Below are 17,913 nucleotides of genomic sequence, written 5' to 3'. Positions count from 1 at the left end.
TGTGTCTAGGCTCACGAGCGCTCTGAGAGTGTGGAAGTCACATTTGTGACCCAGCTGGTGAGGAAGCTGATGATCGTCATCGCTCGGCCGGCACGACTGCTGGAATGTCTGGTAAGAGGAACGAGAGGGGGGAGACGGGGAATTATTGGAGGTGTTTTCCCAACAATGCTTCCTTCAAATGAATGAACATCTCACACCTAAGTGCTTACCGGAGGGAGATAGACGATGAATGTCTATGTCACGGTTTTCAAGATGACACAAAAAATACATGTTCTTATTTTTCTCATAAATGGGTTCCTATTTGCAAAAGACAGTCATTTTCTCCCTATAGTTAATAAGGCACCTAGCCATTTACTCCTAATTGTGTGGCAACTCAACCATTATTATTATTGTCATCTGTCCTCAGAGGCAGATGCACTGCACGTGCAACAGCCTACAGCACATACTTTATGTATCACCCATAGGAGCTCCCTCCCATCCATCCAGCCACCCAGCTCCATTTCTCAAGCAGCCCAAGCATGCGGCTGCTCTCTGCCCAGCTAGGGAGAGGGCAGTGGGGTGGCCTATCCGGTGCTTCATCACCCCCTCCTCCTCCTCCATGGCTAAGCAGCTGGAACCATCCCTCCACCTCATCACTCTCTCTGGAGCTGGGAGGTAGAGAGGGAATGACAGAGAGGGGGGTGGAGAGAGTGTGAGGCTGCCACATTGCTCACGTCTGTATTTTTGACTAATCACATGCAGCCGATCCTGTGACAACACACAAGATGGGTTTTTACAAATGGACATACACACAGCTTGGAGAGAGGTGGTGGTGGGGGTACACTGGGTGGTAGAATACATATCGGCAAGTCCAGATCGGAGGAGTCTGCAGTCACATGCAGTGTCCCACAGGGGTCATTGCTGGGGCCTATCCTGTTTTTAATTTACATGCTCCCTCTGCTAAATCCTCCAAGATTACAACATCAACTTCCACTGCTACACTAACGATACCCAGGTCTACATTAACACAAAACTGGACTCCATCTCTGCCCTAGCAAAACTCAGCAGCTCCCTAAAGGACATCAGGGCATAGATGAATGAGATTTTCCTCCAGTTGAACAGTAGCAATACTGAGGCTATGCTTATTGGGAAAACCAAGCAGGTCACCAGTGCTGGAAACCTCTGCCTCCCAGCCAAATCGCTACAGAGGCTCCGACTAATCCAGAACAGTGTTGCCAGGGTCCTGACCAGGACCAAGAAGTCTGACCACATCACCCTGATCCTGGCTCAACTCCACTAGCTACCGGTCAACTACAGGATCGACCTAAAAATTCCAATGCTTTTATTTAAAGCCTTGAATGGAGTGAGCCTCACCTACATCAGCCACCTAACACTCTCCTCTCCAGCCACTCCCTACTGAAACATGTCTCCGAACTATCGGGGACCGACCCTTCTGCTACCTAACCCCTCGCCTATGTAATGCTCTCCCTGACCATCTGAGATCTAGTCTGGGTACCTGTCTTTTTAGCTAACATTCCATTCCTTTCCACTCCAGGACATTGCCAAAGAGACTGCCTTTCGGCAATCTCAACATTCAATATACAGCTGGATTTACGGCGGAGTTGCTCATCAGTTGTTGGAAATATCATTAATATTTTCCATGACAACATGGTGAGCCTCTAAGATATAATTAAATTATAACAAAGTTTTTTTTTTAAACATTTAGCTGTTAGCTAGGCAAGTTGTTGTATTTTGAGGCTTAAAATCAAAGCAGAGGTTTTGTGGTTAGAATTGCAGTAGCTCTGTATTTAGTTTGAGAATTTAGATGTGCGCTAGCAGCTTTGGACAGATTGGTTTCGTCTGGACAAACAAAACACTTTGCTTAGCAACCGCATACCAACGTGTTCTGTGGAGAGAAAAAAGTTATGGAATTCCAATATTTGGATAATCGCTGTGATTGGAGGATAGCTGTGAGGGTTATCGAATCAGGATCAACTCCTCTGTTCTCTGTAGCTCATTGATGATAGAATGTTCACATTTGAAGATGACAGAAAGGCCAGTCTCTTTGGCAATGACAAGGAGTGGAATATTCGCTAAAGAGACTTGTGCTCAGGCTATCTGAGAGCCGCTCCATCACTCAGAGCTTTTAAAATGGGCCTTAAAACCCACTTCTACAGACTTTTCTTTTTCAGTCCTAGTCCCAATATAAAATGTATTTAGCACCTTGCCCAATATTGCTAATTTACCTGCTTTGATTCAAAATGTATGTTGTTTGTATTGTATATATATATTTTTTTTTCCTCAGTGAAGCTTTGAGATAACTCTGTAAGGAAAAGTGCTATACAATTACATGTATTATTATTATTAGAAAGTCTTTGTCAGATGACAAGGAAATAAAGGAGTGTTCACATACTATACAGTACAGTACAGTGCTGTTGTGGATTCTTTTGCAGTACATTCTCATTACCTCCTCTTGATTATGCGCTCATGATTTGTGCTGTGGTTGAGCCAGTGAGCCACAACAAACAAACAAACAAACACACACATCCCAACCTGTATTGCATTGGCTGCATGACTTTGGCAGATTACAACACCATCTTCTCTAATCCACCCTCTCCTTTCCCTCCCTCTCCCCTCCCCCTTCGGTATCTCCCTGGTGTACAGGAGTTTGACCCGGAGGAGTTCTACCACCTGTTGGAGGCAGCAGAGGGCCATGCCAAGGAGGGCCAGGGCATCAAGTCAGACATCCCCCGCTACATCATCAGCCAGCTGGGTCTCACCAGAGATCCCCTGGAGGAGATGGCCCAGCTGAGCAGCTACGACAGTGGGAACCCAGACACGCCAGAGACAGACGACTCTGTGGATAGTCGAGGGGCCACGGTACCTGTTGTAGCTCCCCCTAAAACCAAGGCCCCACGGGAGGAGGACTTTGAGAACATCAAGCTCATTAGCAACGGGGCTTACGGGTAAAGGCAGCCAGCCAGAGAGGCAGGCTTGTACATTTACAAGACAGTAGATTAAGACTGAAGCGTCCCCATGGGTGTGTTAGCCCATGACAATGACGATAATGATCATGATACCCTTTAATTATTTATCTTCTCTTCCCCTTCTCTATCTCTCTCTCACCCCTCTCTCTCAATTTCTCTAACCCCTGTCTCTCCCTCCATCTCTCTCTCTCTTTTGTGCTCTCTCTCCCTCCCACTCTCTCCCTCTTCTTCCCTCCCCCTCCCCCTCCTCTGTCCCACAACCATTTCTCTCTGCAGTGCTGTGTTTCTGGTGCGTCACAAGGAGACGCGTCAGCGTTTTGCCATGAAGAAGATCAACAAGCAGAACCTAATCCTAAGGAACCAGATCCAGCAGGCCTTTGTAGAGAGAGACATCCTGACCTTTGCTGAGAACCCCTTCGTGGTCTCCATGTTCTGCTCCTTTGAGACACGCAGACACCTCTGTATGGTCATGGAGTATGTGGAGGGTAAGGGCTGATCATAAGGCTCATTTAAACACACAAGCAAGCAAACAAACAACAATGGACACCGCTGTACGGTCATGGAGTATGTCGAAAGTAACAGCTGATCATACACACAGTTGACATACATCAGGGCTGGCCAACCCTTTCCTTGGAGAGCTACTAGTTATGTAGGCTTTTGCTCCAAACTCACCTGATCCAGCTGATCAAGGCCCTGATGAGCAGCTAATTAGTAGAATCGGGAAGCGGTCCCCTTCTTCCTTACACATTGTGTACACACTGACACCGTTTCTTCCAACCGCATGCTTGTGAGTGGGGGTGCATGTGTACTGACTGTTGTTGCCTCTGCCCTCCGCAGGTGGTGACTGTGCCACCCTGCTGAAGAACATTGGGGCTCTGCCTGTGGACATGGCACGCATGTACTTCGCTGAGACCGTGCTGGCACTGGAGTACCTCCACAACTATGGCATCGTACACAGAGACCTCAAACCGGACAAGTAACACACACACAAGAAGGCTGTATCTGTCTTGCAACTTCATTCTGATACTTCATGGGCTTCAGCAATTCACCCTCTGTAAGCGCTATTCACCATCTCACAATGCTTCCATCTCTCTCTCTCTTTCTCTCTCCTTCCCTACTTCCTTCCTGCAGTCTTCTGATCACTTCGATGGGCCATATCAAGCTGACAGACTTTGGCCTGTCTAAGATCGGTCTGATGAGCCTCACCACTAACCTGTATGAAGGACACATAGAGAAGGATACCAGGGAGTTCCTGGATAAACAGGTACAGAGAGAGACACCTCTGGCGCCCCAACACATAACACCCTAACTCTGCCACTGGTCACTCAATCTTCCTTTATGTATAACAATGTGTATGACAGAAGTGTATGGCGATGTGTACAGGTATGAGAACGAATGCAACATTGTGCCGTTAAGAGTGTATCAAATCAAATTGTATTGGTCACATACACACGTTTAGTAGATGTTATTGCGGGTGTAGCAAAATGCTTGTGTTTCAAGTGCCAACAGTGCAGTAATATCTAACAAGTAGTATCAAACAATTTCACAACAATACACACAAATCTCAAGTAAAGGTATGGAATTAAGAATATATACATATTTGGACGAGCAATGTCGGAGTGGCATAGACTAAAACACAGTAGAATATAATATAATACAGTATAAACATATGAGATGCGTAATGCAAAATACAAATGTAAACGTTATTAAAGTGACTAGTGTTTCATTATTAAAGTGGCCAGTGATTTCAAGTCTATGTATATAAAGCAGCAGCCTCCAAGGCACGTGTGCTGTTTTCAGTTCTCTCCTTGCCTATACTTGACCCTTCCCCCCTGTGTGTGTGTTACCAGGTGTGTGGTACACCAGAGTACATAGCCCCAGAGGTGATCCTGAGACAGGGCTATGGGAAGCCAGTAGACTGGTGGGCCATGGGGGTCATCCTCTATGAGTTCCTGGTGGGCTGTGCCCCTTTCTTTGGAGACACGCCAGAGGAGCTCTTTGGACAGGTCATCAGTGGTGAGCACCAGAGATAACAGGAGCCCATTAAACACAGGAGTCTGCATTTCTAACGGAGAAAAAAAGGACAGAATTTCTTTTTTGAAAAGTGGTTGCTCTGTTTTCTGAACAAATGTGGGAAAAAATGCATCTGACTAGAGTTTCTGCTCTCTGTCTCTGTAGATGAGATCATATGGCCAGAGGAGGAGGAGGCTCTTCCTAACGATGCCCAGGACCTCATCTGCAAACTCCTCAGACAGAACCCTCTGGAGAGGCTGGGTACAGGCAGTGCATTCGAGGTGAAGCAACACCGGTTCTTTTATGACCTGGACTGGAACAGTCTGCTGAGACAGAAGGCAGAGTTCATCCCTCAGCTGGAGTCAGAGGAAGACACCAGCTACTTTGACAGTAAGTCACACCTATTCTACATGATATACAGTGCATTCGGAAAGTATTCAGACCCCTTCCCCTTTTCCACATTTTGTTACGTTACAGCCTTATTTTCTGAAATGGATTAAATTAATGTCATGTTTTTGCTTTGTCATTATGGGGTATTGTGTGTAGATTGATAAGAGGGGAAAACTTTTAGAATAAGGCTGTGACGTAACAAAAATGTGGAAAAAGTCAATGGGTCTGAAGACTTTCCAAAGGCTCTGTAGACGTACACACCCTGAACCCACCCTGCTATTCCTTTACTCACACTCCATAGTCATTGAAATAATAGAATATTGTTTAAACAGTCGCTGTACTTCAACATAGAGCTTACCCTTCATAACTGCTCTACACACGCTTATTCTATCTTCCAGTCTCCGGGTACTGTGTCATGAAAATGAGTTTGTCATGTAGCTTAATCTTCTTTTCCTCTTTTTTCTCTCTCTCTCTCTCTCTCTCTCTCTCTCTCTCTCTCTCTCTCTCTCTCTCTCTCTCTCTCTCCAGCCCGTTCAGACAGGTACCACCACATGGACTCTGAAGATGAGGACGACACTAACGATGACGATCACGTAGAGATGCGCCAGTTCTCCTCCTGCTCGCCCCGCTTCAGCAAGGTAAACCACGCTCGCAGATACACATACATACACACATTCACACACAACCGCCACTACTGCAAATGTAATCACTCCGTGTACTCGATGTAATTAAAACTGTGTAGGTGTACAGCAGTATGGAGCGTCTCTCCCTTCATGAGGAGAAGCGGGCCCCCCCACCCACCAAGCGCAGCCTCAGTGAGGAGGGAGGAGAGCGCATCGACAGCCTCAGTGGGCTCAAGTCCAGAGACCGCTCCTGGCTGGTGGGGTCACCTGAGATGTGAGTATAGGGGCTCTTCTGAGGCCAGCAAACCAAAGCCTAATTTACTATCGTGTATACTAATTATTTAAGTCTTCCACTGTAGGAGGTGTCTGTGTCTTGCATCAAATTAAATCCAATTTTACAAGTCACATGCACCGAATACAACAGGTGTCGACCTTACAGTGAAATGTTTACTTACAAGCCCCGAACCAACAATGCAGTTTAAAAAATATGAGTAAGAATGAGAAATATCACCAACAACAGAACTGTAGCCTTATAGATTCTAAATCCCTAGCACTTTATTTAGTTAGGGTAGTTGACACAACCTTTTGATAAACATTATATTCGATAAACTTAGTTAGGGTAGTTGACACAACCTTTTGATAAACATTATATTCGGTATGTTCTGCATTTGTAACATCCCTCTCATGTGTCTCCCTCCCACAGCCTGCGTAAGCGTCTGTCCGTCTCGGAGTCGTCCCACACTGAGAGTGACTCCAGCCCTCCTCTGGCTGTGCGTAGACGCTGCTGCTCCGCCATCATCGAGATGCCACGCTTCGCCATCTCCTCAGAGGAGGAAGGAGGGGTGGCCCCCAGTCGTAAGAGCCCCAGCCTGCTCAGCCAGACCCCCGGGGGAGTCAGGGGACCCCGCAGTGAGGAGCTGCCCCTCTCCATCCCAGAGCTCCCAATAGAGAGAGAGCTGAAACTGGTCGAGTCCCCCACCACACCTGGGTCCATCACCAGCCAGCTCAGCAGAGCCACACTCACACGTCAGTACTGGCTAAACAATATACTCATTCTATAGATGGGTGTCTGCTTTGATTACATTCACATGACCAGGGACGCAAACTAGTCACCTTTCGGGTTTATGTGACCTACGTGAATCGTGTAGATCTTTTTTTTTTTTTTTGGGGGGGGTATTGGATCACTACTGGCTGTAAGCAAACGAGTGATGAGCGTTTGAAGCAATACTGGCTGTATCCAAGTCTCAGCCAATCGTTCACATAACAACAGAATGCAGCACGATACTTAAGAGAGAAGAGACAACCAATTTGCTAGTTACAGAATCAGCGTGCGAAGAGGTAGGTGAGAAGCCTGACCACTGAGACGGGGGTGAGAAGGTGATGAATCGTACTTCATGAGCTGTATCCGAAAACAACTGGCATTTGGAAAGTTTGAGGTGAGGGAGAAAGTGTGGTGCAACAAATCAATCATGTTAGCATTGTTAAGTATCTTGCTATAGTAGCTGGATCGAATTAACGTTATTCGTTAGCTAGCCAGAGAAATGTTGGGCAACATTAGCCAACTTAGCTGATCAAATAATTGAGTTTATTGTTTGAAAATTAGCTGGCTAATAAAGTCAGACAGCTAGCTACCTAACGTTACAACATCAGATGAGCTAAGTAACCTTACCAATTCGCTATAGTATTATCTGGTGTACGACTCATTGCCATTCTTCAAGTTATAACGCGTGAGTTGCTTCATGGACCCTGGCAATCTGTGTGAAATGTTAACTAGTTAATGAACTAACTACTATCTGTGAACTCATGTTTTTGCCTCTACAGTATGAGGTTCATTTTCAGAATAGGATCTTCATGATCTGTGTGTAAAATAAAAAAGTGGTTAATGTGAACCTAACTCGCAGCTAAAAAAAAATGTAAGGAAAGCAATCCAATGTTATTTGTTGCCTAGACTTTACTGCAAATGACACTCAAGTCTTGAGAAAAGAACAATACACTAATATTGCAGTAAGCCATGACAGCCTTCATAATAGAACGCTTGTGATCACACACATGTTGCACTTGGAGAGAAAAAAACATCTTAAAGTAGAAATAGAATGAAAGTGGTCATTATAGTAGACATTGATCAAGTGCACAAAACTACATGTGTGCAAAAATAATTTTCACTGAGTAAAAAAATAGATGACCCCCCCCTCACTCACACAAAACTGTTACTGTCAAGTTCAACACATCAAAACAATATATTTGGGCTACACTGCACATTATTACATTAGTACACTTTCTGCCTGTGGACATCCGTTCTACAATGTGCCAGCAGAGCATGATACACTTTGTTGGCATAACTGATCTCTTTCAGGCAGAGAGCCTGGCATACCTCTTTTAATCCACTGTGTTGAGGAATGTGTGGTGTTTCTTTCCCCTCTACTGGCATCCAGCTTAAGCCAGGCCCAGCTCCAGCTACACTTGATCCCTGAATCCACTTGTTTATTAACTGGTATACGTCTCCTTTGCCGTTCTTCAAGTTAGAATGCGTTAGTTGCTTTAATGGACCCTGGCAATCTGTGTGAAATGTTAACTAGTTAACTAACTACTATCTGTGAACTAATGTTTTTATTTCAGAATGAGAGAATTAGGCGTGGCTTGTTAAACAAGTGGATTCAGGGATCAAGTGCCAAAAGCAAGACAGTTAACCACAAGCACATATCTGGATCCACAAAGAAATGGTTAATTGGCCACAAAATCTATTTTGTAATGGACATCTCAGTCTCCGGACTTGAATCTCATTGAAAACCAGTGGTTTGAATTTATGAGGGCAGTCCATAAGCACAGACAAAGGATATCAAGGATCAGGAAGGATTCTGTATGGAGGATCCCTCCCAATGTGTTCTCTAACATTATAGAAAAAGGCTCACTGCCGTTATCCTTGCAAGTTGAGGTATTGAATACAGGGGTGTACATTTTGACCCCTACCTTTTTGCTAAAAAGATGATTACTTGTTAAACAGAATCTCTTTCTCTGAGCAATTGTATTAGTATAAAATATGACAATTGTAACGGTTGCCGTTGCATGAGGGATCGGACCAAAGCGCAGCGTTGTAAGTGTTCATGATTTTTATTTACACTGAACACTAGAACAAAATAACAAAGTGAGAAACGAATCCGAAACAGTCCTGTCAGGTGCTGAACACTAAACAGAAAACAACTACCTACAAAACACAGTTGGGAAAAGGCTACCTAAGTATGGTTCCCAATCAGAGACTACGATAGACAGCTGTCCCTGATTGAGAACCACACCCGGCCTAAACAAAGAAATACAAAAAATAGACAAATGAACATAGAATGCCCACCCAAATCACACCCTGACCAAACCAAAATAGAGACATAAAAAGCTCTCTAAGGTCATGGCGTGACAACAATATCCCAATTGTTTAAGCATACAATATAGCTCAGTATTTGAATACATTTTTATACAGTCATTCTTGCTCATATTTCTCAAGGGTGTCAATCATTTCAAACCCCACTGTATATACAAATACACTCCCCTCCATATGTATTTGGACAGCGAAGCTACATATTTATATTAGGCTCCCATATTCCTTGCATGCATTAACTACATCAAGCTTGTGACTCTACAAACTTGTTGGAGCATTTGTATCCTCCCCATAAAAAAAAGTGTTGAATTACATTTGAAAAATAACACCCTTGCCCTTCGTGAACTAACACTTGCATTTACATTTTTTTCCCTACTAGCACTGACTTTGCTGATGGCTACTCTATTGAGGAAAAATGTACTTACTACGACTGTGATGTGTGGTTGGCTCACCAAGCTGTCTTAAGATGAATGCACTGTAAGTCGTTCCGGATAGTCTGATAAATGATTAAAATGTAAATGTTTTGGTTGTGTTTTGGATTATATTTTTCACAATATAAACTGAATGGTGAATAATAAATTGTGCCATTTTGGAGTCACTTTTATTGTAATTAAGAATAGAAGATGTTTCTGAACACTTCTACATTTGCCATTTTAGTCATTCAGCAGATGCTCTTATCCAGGGCGACTACATTTAGTGCATTCATCTTTTGATGGGAAGGGGAGAGATAAGACCAATGTCTTATTTAAAATTCTTATTTAAGATACTCTTCTACAATCATGTGGAGGCTACCATGATTATGGATAATCACGAATGAATTGTGAATAATGATGAATGAGAGGATTACAGAGGCACAAAGGTCATACCCTCCCCAAAATATTTTTAGTTGTATACTCTCAACTGCATCTCACTTATCATTATTCATGATTCATTCATGATTTTTTAAAAGCATGGCATTATCAGGATCAATTTAGAAGTGTTCCGAAACATCTTATCTACTCACTTAAGCCCTATTCACACAGGTTATGTCATTATTAACCGGGCATGTCTGTTTTTCCAGAGGATGATTCGGACAGGATTCGTTTTACTAATTATTTTTTATCTTCTCATTCAAAATGTACCGTTATTGCTACACCCGCAGTACCATCTGCTAAATATGTGTATGTGATCAATGAAGTTTGATTTGATTTGGAGTCTGTTCTAGGCTTGAAGGCATTTCAACTTGTCTAGATATGGCCTAATATTGTCAATAAGAACCATTCATTCATTCATTCATTAACTGACGTATTTTTTGAATTGATCAATTCATTGGCACAATATCAGCCACTTAAACTTTTAAAAGAGAAAGAGGCACTGAGAAAGTTGACAGATCATTCATCTGTAGGCTATGTGCATAGCACTTTGTTTTAAGCATCATTGTTCCCATGTTGAAATCAAATACATTTCTATTTGTCAAATGCGCCAAATACAACAGCGAAATGCTTACTTACAAGCCCTTAACCAACAATGCAGTTTTAATAAGTGTTAAGTAATAAATAAATAACAAATGGTTGTAGAGCAGCAGTAAAATAACAGTAGCGAGGCTATATACAGAGTGTACCGGTACATAGTCAATGTGCGGGGGCAATTGTTAGTTGGGGTAATTGAAGTAATATGTACATGTAAGTAGAGTTAAAGTGACTATGCAGAGATAATAACCAGAGAGTAGCAGCAGCGTAAAAGAGGGGGTGGGGGGTACACGTCCTGGTAATCTGTCTGGCCACGCGGCCTTGTGAATGTTGACCTGTTTAAAGGTCTTACTCACATCGGCTATGGAGAGTGTGATCACACAGTAGTCGGGAACAGCTGATGCTCTCATGTGTGCTTCAGTGTTGCTTGCCTCGAAGCGAGCATAGAAGTTATTTAGCTCGTCTGGTAGGCTTGCGGCTCTTCTTCCCTTTCCTGTCGTCAGTAATAGTTTGCAAGTCCTACCACATCCGACGAGCTTCGGAGCCGGTGTAGTAGGATTCAATCTTAGCCCTGTATTGACGCTTTTCCTGTTTGATGGTTTGTCGGAGGGCATAGGGGGATTTCTTATAAGCTTCCAGATTAGAGTCCCGCTCCTTGAAAGGGCCAGCTCGACCCTTTAGCTCAGTGCGGACGTTGCCTCTAATCCATGGCTTCTGGTTGGGGTATGTACGTACAGTCACTGTGGGGATGAGGTCATCGATGCACTTATTCATGAAGCCAGTGACTGATGTGGTGTACTCCTCAATGCGATCAGAAGAATCCCGGAACATATTCCAGTCTGTGCTGGCAAAACAGTCTGGTAGTTTAGCATCTGCGTATTCTGACCACTTCCTTATTGACCGAGTCACTGGTGCTCCCTGATTTCGTTTTTGCTTGTTGTAAGCAGGAATCAGGAAGATAGAATTATGGTCAGATTTGCCAAATGGAGGGCAAGGGAGAGCTTTGTACTGTGTGTACTGTGTGTGGAGTAAAGGTAGTCTAGAGTTTTTTCCCCCTCTGGTTGCACATTTAACATGCTGGTAAAAATGTTCTTACCCAAACTGTGACCAGCACCTGTTAAACACTGTAATACCCCTCAAAACAATGTCAGTTCTCACTGGATCAGTATTATCAGAGGGCCTTGGAGTTTGCCAAAAAACAGTAGGTTATTCTGGCTGGAATTATTACTCTCCCGCCATGTGAAAATTACTGACATGACAGATTCTCACGTGACTAAAATTACAGATGTGGTGTTTTGTGCTCATGCACATAATTACTCTACCCGACCTCCCCCAGTAAAACTAATCCCGTTCAAATAAGGCTTTAGAAATAAAATTACTCCAGTCATTATTCAGTTACTATTTGGCAAAATACACTGAGTGTACAAAACATTAGGAACTCTTTCCATGACATAGACTGACCAGGTGAATCCAGGTGAAAGATATGATCCCTTATTGATGTCACTTGTTAAATCCACTTCAATCAGTGTGGATGAAGGGGAGGAGACGGGTTAAATAAGGATTTTTAAGCATTGAAACAATTGAGACATGGATTGTGTCTGTGTGCAATCCAGCGGGTGAATGGGAAAGACAAAATATGTACGTGCCTTTGAACGGGGGATGGTAGTAGATGGCAGGTGTATTGTTTTGAGTGTGTAAAGAACCGCAATGCTGCTGGGTTTTCCCCGTTCAACAGTTTCCCGTGTGTAACACGAATGGTCCACCACCCAAAGGACATCAAGCCAACTTGACACAACCGTGGGAAGCATCGGAGTCAACATGGGACAGCATCCCTGTGGAACGCTTTCGACACCTTGTACAGTCCATTCCCCGACGAATAGAGGCTGTTCTGAAGGCAAAAGGGGGTGCAACTCAATATTAGGATGTTTTGTACACTCAGTGTAACCGAAAACAAACTGCCATCCCAATGAGTTGCAAGACATAATGGACCACTAGTTACAATATATTTAATTTAGCAGATTATTTTTATCCAAAGCAACTTACAGGCATGCCTGCATACATTTGACATGTGTGTGGTTCCAGGAATCAAACCCACATTCCTGTCATTGCATGTGCCACTACCAACTGAGCCACACAGGGCCACAAATAAAAAGTGACATTCTGAACTGTCACCTCAGGAAACATTTGATCTCAAATCCAAAATGCTGAGGTATGGATCCACATTTTTGCTTCACTGTCCAAATAAATATACTCTGCAATAGATTTACATATTGAACACGGATTTATAGGTGCACTTCTATTTTTTTTGTTGCTATATACCTGGTACTCTATTTTCTCTATTTACCTCTCTATTCTTCTCCGCCCTTCCTCCCCCCCCCCTCTCTCCATAGCGGGTAGTTCAGGAGATGTGTGGGAGCGTGGTACAGTGTCGGGAGCAGACAGCTCTACCTCTACCCCTAAGGCCATCAGTGACCTGGCAGTTCGGAGGGCCCGCCACAGACTGTTGTCTGGAGACACGGACAAACACACCCAGTCCAGACCCCTCAACAAGGTCATCAAGTCTGCCTCGGCAACTACGCTCTCACTCATGATCCCTCCAGGTAAACATGGGGGTGTGTGTGGGGAGGGATAATTAGTGTGTGTGTGGTGTGGGCGTGTCTGAGTACTTTTTTTCTGTGTGAGTGTTTCTGTTTGCATTTCTTTCTGTTTTGAGGTTATTGGTTCTTGGCCTTAGCATTCAAAACTTGAGGTAAAACTGTTGGTAATATAATACAGGTGTGTATGTATATACTCTATTTACTACTGGTCTGCTCTCCCTATCAAATCTCCTCTCCCCTCTCATTAGACCACCATGGAGCCTCCCCATTGGCCAGCCCCATGTCACCCCACTCCCTCTCCTCCAATCCCTCATCCAGAGACTCCTCCCCGAGTAGAGACCTTTCGTCGGCCGTAGTCAACATCAAACCCCCCATCATCATCCACCGGGCGGGCAAGAAGTACGGCTTCACCCTCCGGGCCATCAGGGTGTACATGGGAGACACGGATATCTACACCGTACATCACATAGTCTGGGTGAGTAGTAGGCCCAAACAACACTGGCTTCTTTACGCTTATTGCCTTAAACTAAAAGAGCGTAAAGAAGACACTACTGGTTATCCGGTTCTTCATCAGATTCAAAGACAGAGTTACCAGTGAGTTGCCAGTGATATGTTGTATATTTTCAATCTCTCTCTCTCCCTCTCTGTCTCTCTCAGCATGTGGAGGAGGGTGGTCCTGCCCATGATGCAGGGCTGAGAGAAGGAGACCTCATCACTCATGTGAACGGGGAGGCTGTCCACGGCCTGGTCCACACTGAGGTGGTGGAGCTCATCCTCAAGGTACACGCACGCACGCACACACACACACACACACACACACACACACACTCTAGCTCCTTTCTTATACGTGTTGTGTCTTACCCTCAGAGCGGTGGTAAGGTGTCCGTCTCAGCCACGCCCTTTGAGAACACCTCCATCAAGGTAGGCCCCGCCCGCAAGACCAGCTCCAAATCCAAGATGGCGCGTCGCAACAAAAAGACCAAGACCAAAGATGGAGGCCAGGAAAGGTTGGTCTCTTAGCTGAGTGATCTCACACACTTACCATGCACCGTTCCTCTCAGAAGTCAAGGTAGACGGAACATAAATTCTGTTAAATGGATTGTTTGTTTGTGTCTTTTTAACTCTTCAGCTGTGTGCGTGTGTGTTTCCATTAGCAGCGGCAAGAAGAGGAACTCTCTGTTCAGGAAGATCACCAAGCAGGCGTCTCTGCTCCACACCAGCCGTAGTCTATCCTCTCTCAACCGCTCCCTGTCTTCTGGAGAGAGTGGACCAGGGTCCCCCACACACCTGTCCCCCAGGTCACCTACACCTGGCTACCGCTCCACGCCTGACTCTGCACACTCTGGTAAGATACACACACACACACGGGGCCACAAACACAAACATTGCACAAGGTCTTGAAAAGGTCATAAAAGGTGATGATTATAAATGCGTAAAGGTCTGACTGTGTGTGTTGTGTTTTCTCAGTAGGGGGAAACTCGTCTCAGAGCAGCTCTCCCAGCTCCAGTGTTCCAAACTCCCCAGCCAGCTCCGGTCACATCCGGCCCAGCTCCCTCCATGGCCTCGCCCCCAAGCTCCAGCGCCAGTACCGTTCCCCTCGACGCAAGTCAGCCGGCAACATCCCCCTATCCCCCCTGGCCCGCACCCCCTCCCCCACCCTGCAGAGCACCTCCCCCAACGTTCTCCCTCCCCCTGCCCAGCCATGCTGTGGGCTCCTCCTCTATGGGCCAGTCTTTCCCTGTGAAACTCCACTCCTCCCCTCCTCTGGTCAGGCATATCTCCAGGCCCAAGAGCACTGAACCCCCCCGCTCCCCACTCCTCAAACGAGTACAATCCACCGAGAAGCTTGCCTCCTCCCTCTCCTCCTCCTCCTCCTCATCCTCCTCGTCTCCCTCTGCGTCGGGGGCCGGAGGTGACAAGAAGCTGCCTGTAGTGGTAACAGGACGTAAACACAGCCTGGACATCTCCCACCAGGAGTTTAAGAAGGAGATGCTTCAGAGAGACCCCAGTCTGCAGATCCTGCAGGAGTCCGCTGGGGAGAGAGAGGGGGTGCTGGGGGTCGGGACGGGGGTGGGGGGTCGCGGGGGCCCCGTGGAGAAGGGCAGCCTGCAGAAACACTCCTCCTCCAGCAGGAAGCTGGGGCGTCAGGAGGGGGACGTCGGACCGGCAGCCGGGTCCCTGGGGCTGGCCCCCGGGAAGAGCAAGCTGAAGGACAAGCTGTCAGCCATTAGACAGGACCGGGCTGAGAGGAGGGAGTCACTGCAGAAGCAGGATGCTATCCACGAGGTGGACTCTTCAGAGGACGAGACAGACGAGGGGTCGGAGGACAGCCAAGACGGGAGGGGCAGGAACACCTGTACTTTCACCCCCCCGCTGCTCCGCCCCACCTCCGTCATGGCCACCGCCCCCCGCACGGGACCCGGGGGCACCCTCCCCTCCCTGTGTCTGTCCCCCTCCTCCACCCTGCTGCCCAGCAGAGCCACCATACCCTCCACAATCCCCGAACACAAGCCCACTCAGAGTGCTCATTCGCTGGGAGGGAAAGACAGCGGCTCAGCCTCCTCAGATGACTGTGGGAGGAGAGAGGGGAAGGCTCCAGACACCAGCTCCAAGTTCACCCAGAGCCCCCTGTCCAGCACCTTCGCCACACCCGGCAGTGCTTTCATCTCCATCAGTAAGGACACCTTCCTGAAGCCTGCTGCTCCATCTTCACATCAGGAATGGAGGAGCCCCAAGCAACCTGAGCCCAGAGGGAAGAGCAGTAGTCCTGGGTTATGGAGTGAGGAGAGAGACTCTGGCCTGGAGGCCCCCAGATCCAGCCCCACTGGATCCATAGATGGCAGATACATAGCCCACACATCCATCTCTTCCCCAGGCATCACCAAGGAGAAAAAGGAGGCCGACAACCGGAGGCAGGCTGCTGCTGCCGCTGCCGCTGCAGCCTACGCCACCCCAGCCTACCCCACCCCATCCTATGCCATCCCCAGCCCCCCAGCCCAAGTGTCAGGGTCAGAGAGTGGGGTGGATAAGGTTGTGTCCCAGCTAGCCACTGTGGCTAAGAGCTTCCTGGGCCCCGTCAAACTCACTATCCCTGGGGCCAAGGAGGCTTTTGAGAGGGCCAAAGACCAGAACCAGAAACCCTCTCACCCCAAGACCACACCCGACTCACCCCTTACCACTACCACCACCACACCCCTCTCCCCCTCCCCCTTTAGACACCCTGCCCCTCAGCCACCGCCCCGCCTGTCCTCCCAGTCTCCCTCCCGGCAGCCCTCTTACAAAACTGAGCCAGCCCCCCCTCCCCCTCCACAAAGGAGGGCCTCCCCTCCTAAAGACTGTGCCCCGGGGCCCCAGGACCACCCAGAGAGGCCATTGATGGGGTTACAAGGCAGTAGGGAGACTCCAGCAGCCATTACAGCTGTTACTGCACCAAGACAGGGGCCCACCAACACACCCACCCAGACCCCTACTGCAGCCTCGGAGCAGCGCAAGAGGCCAGACCCAGCTGCCCCACGGAGACCCAACCCTGCCTCCGCAGCCTCCACCCCACAGGACAAAACCAGCAGCAAGAAGACGTAGCAGAAAACAAGACTCAAGAAACACCCATGACGATACAGACTGCTGTCACGAGATTTTAATCTTCAATCCACAAACAACTGCATGAGAATAATAATTTATTCAAAACTTTTTGCAACACACAAATCATTATGAGGGACGGCAAGAGCGAGACAGAGAGAGAGAGAGAGAGAGAGAGTGAGATTGGGGATAGATCTTTGCCCTGACTATGTCCCAGAGGCATCCAGGTTCGCTGTGCCTCTCTTGTTCTTCTTATTCTGTGTTTTATCATTCAGACATGGATTAATGATCCTGTGAAGTCAGTCTGTTTGTTTCTCCCGGGGGGGAATAAACCGTGTTAGTTCACTGATCCACAGGGAAGGATTAACAAACGCCCGCACTAATGGTTTTTTCTAGTATACTGCCTCGTTACCTTTCCCCTTGTAGTTCCAGTAGTCCGACGTGCGTTCTTAGCTAGCCAATAGATCAGGTCGTGCCTTATAAACAAAATGGCACCCCACCACTCCACCCTGCCTGCCTGCGTGTGTCTCCAGTCGTCCGTGACTGAAAAGGGTGTATCTCAGCAATAAAAGTAGCGTGTGCTTCGCAATCAGTATAAAATACATAACAGTCTGTTAATGAAACCATCTGCATTGCTCACGTTTACACACTCAGCAGTTTACAAAAAGGCAAATTACATTGTGTATTATTAGTATTACTCCCTCGTGGTCTAACGCTGCACTCTGTCTCTCTAACAGTATAATACTGCGGGCTGGCTAGAGAACCCTCTCGTCCCTGTTTAACACACTATTTTAATGAAGCGGCTGTCAATGTCTACTAAAGCGGTGTTTTTGTGTTGTATATCATAGCGCTCCACGGTAAACTCCTTTCCCATCCGCTCCACTGGCCCTTCCATGACTATAGCTGGACCCGCCAAGTGTACCCGAATAGAGC

The 17,913-nt window shown here is 46.7% G+C and overlaps 1 protein-coding gene across 1 annotated transcript in view; it reads left to right on the top strand.

Annotated features, from left to right (window-relative positions):
* LOC112250885 (microtubule-associated serine/threonine-protein kinase 2-like) overlaps positions 1–17,302 on the top strand; it is a 111,544-nt gene extending 94,242 nt beyond the window's left edge. Inside the window, 17 exon segments of the mRNA XM_042321591.1 lie at positions 10–111; positions 2,644–2,945; positions 3,243–3,451; positions 3,804–3,942; positions 4,098–4,230; positions 4,817–4,982; positions 5,145–5,369; positions 5,898–6,007; positions 6,112–6,266; positions 6,696–7,018; positions 13,198–13,407; positions 13,653–13,879; positions 14,062–14,184; positions 14,272–14,411; positions 14,559–14,749; positions 14,872–15,091; positions 15,093–17,302. Coding sequence (XP_042177525.1) covers positions 10–111; positions 2,644–2,945; positions 3,243–3,451; positions 3,804–3,942; positions 4,098–4,230; positions 4,817–4,982; positions 5,145–5,369; positions 5,898–6,007; positions 6,112–6,266; positions 6,696–7,018; positions 13,198–13,407; positions 13,653–13,879; positions 14,062–14,184; positions 14,272–14,411; positions 14,559–14,749; positions 14,872–15,091; positions 15,093–16,983 — 4,866 coding nt within the window. The 3' untranslated portion in view covers positions 16,984–17,302.
* The last annotated feature ends 611 nt before the right edge of the window (positions 17,303–17,913 follow it).

This window comes from Oncorhynchus tshawytscha, linkage group LG01 (genome assembly GCF_018296145.1).
Source record: "Oncorhynchus tshawytscha isolate Ot180627B linkage group LG01, Otsh_v2.0, whole genome shotgun sequence".
NCBI classification, from domain to species: domain Eukaryota; kingdom Metazoa; phylum Chordata; class Actinopteri; order Salmoniformes; family Salmonidae; genus Oncorhynchus; species Oncorhynchus tshawytscha.
The sequence above is the reverse complement of the archived record's forward strand: the minus strand, read 5'-3'. Positions and strand labels throughout refer to the sequence as shown.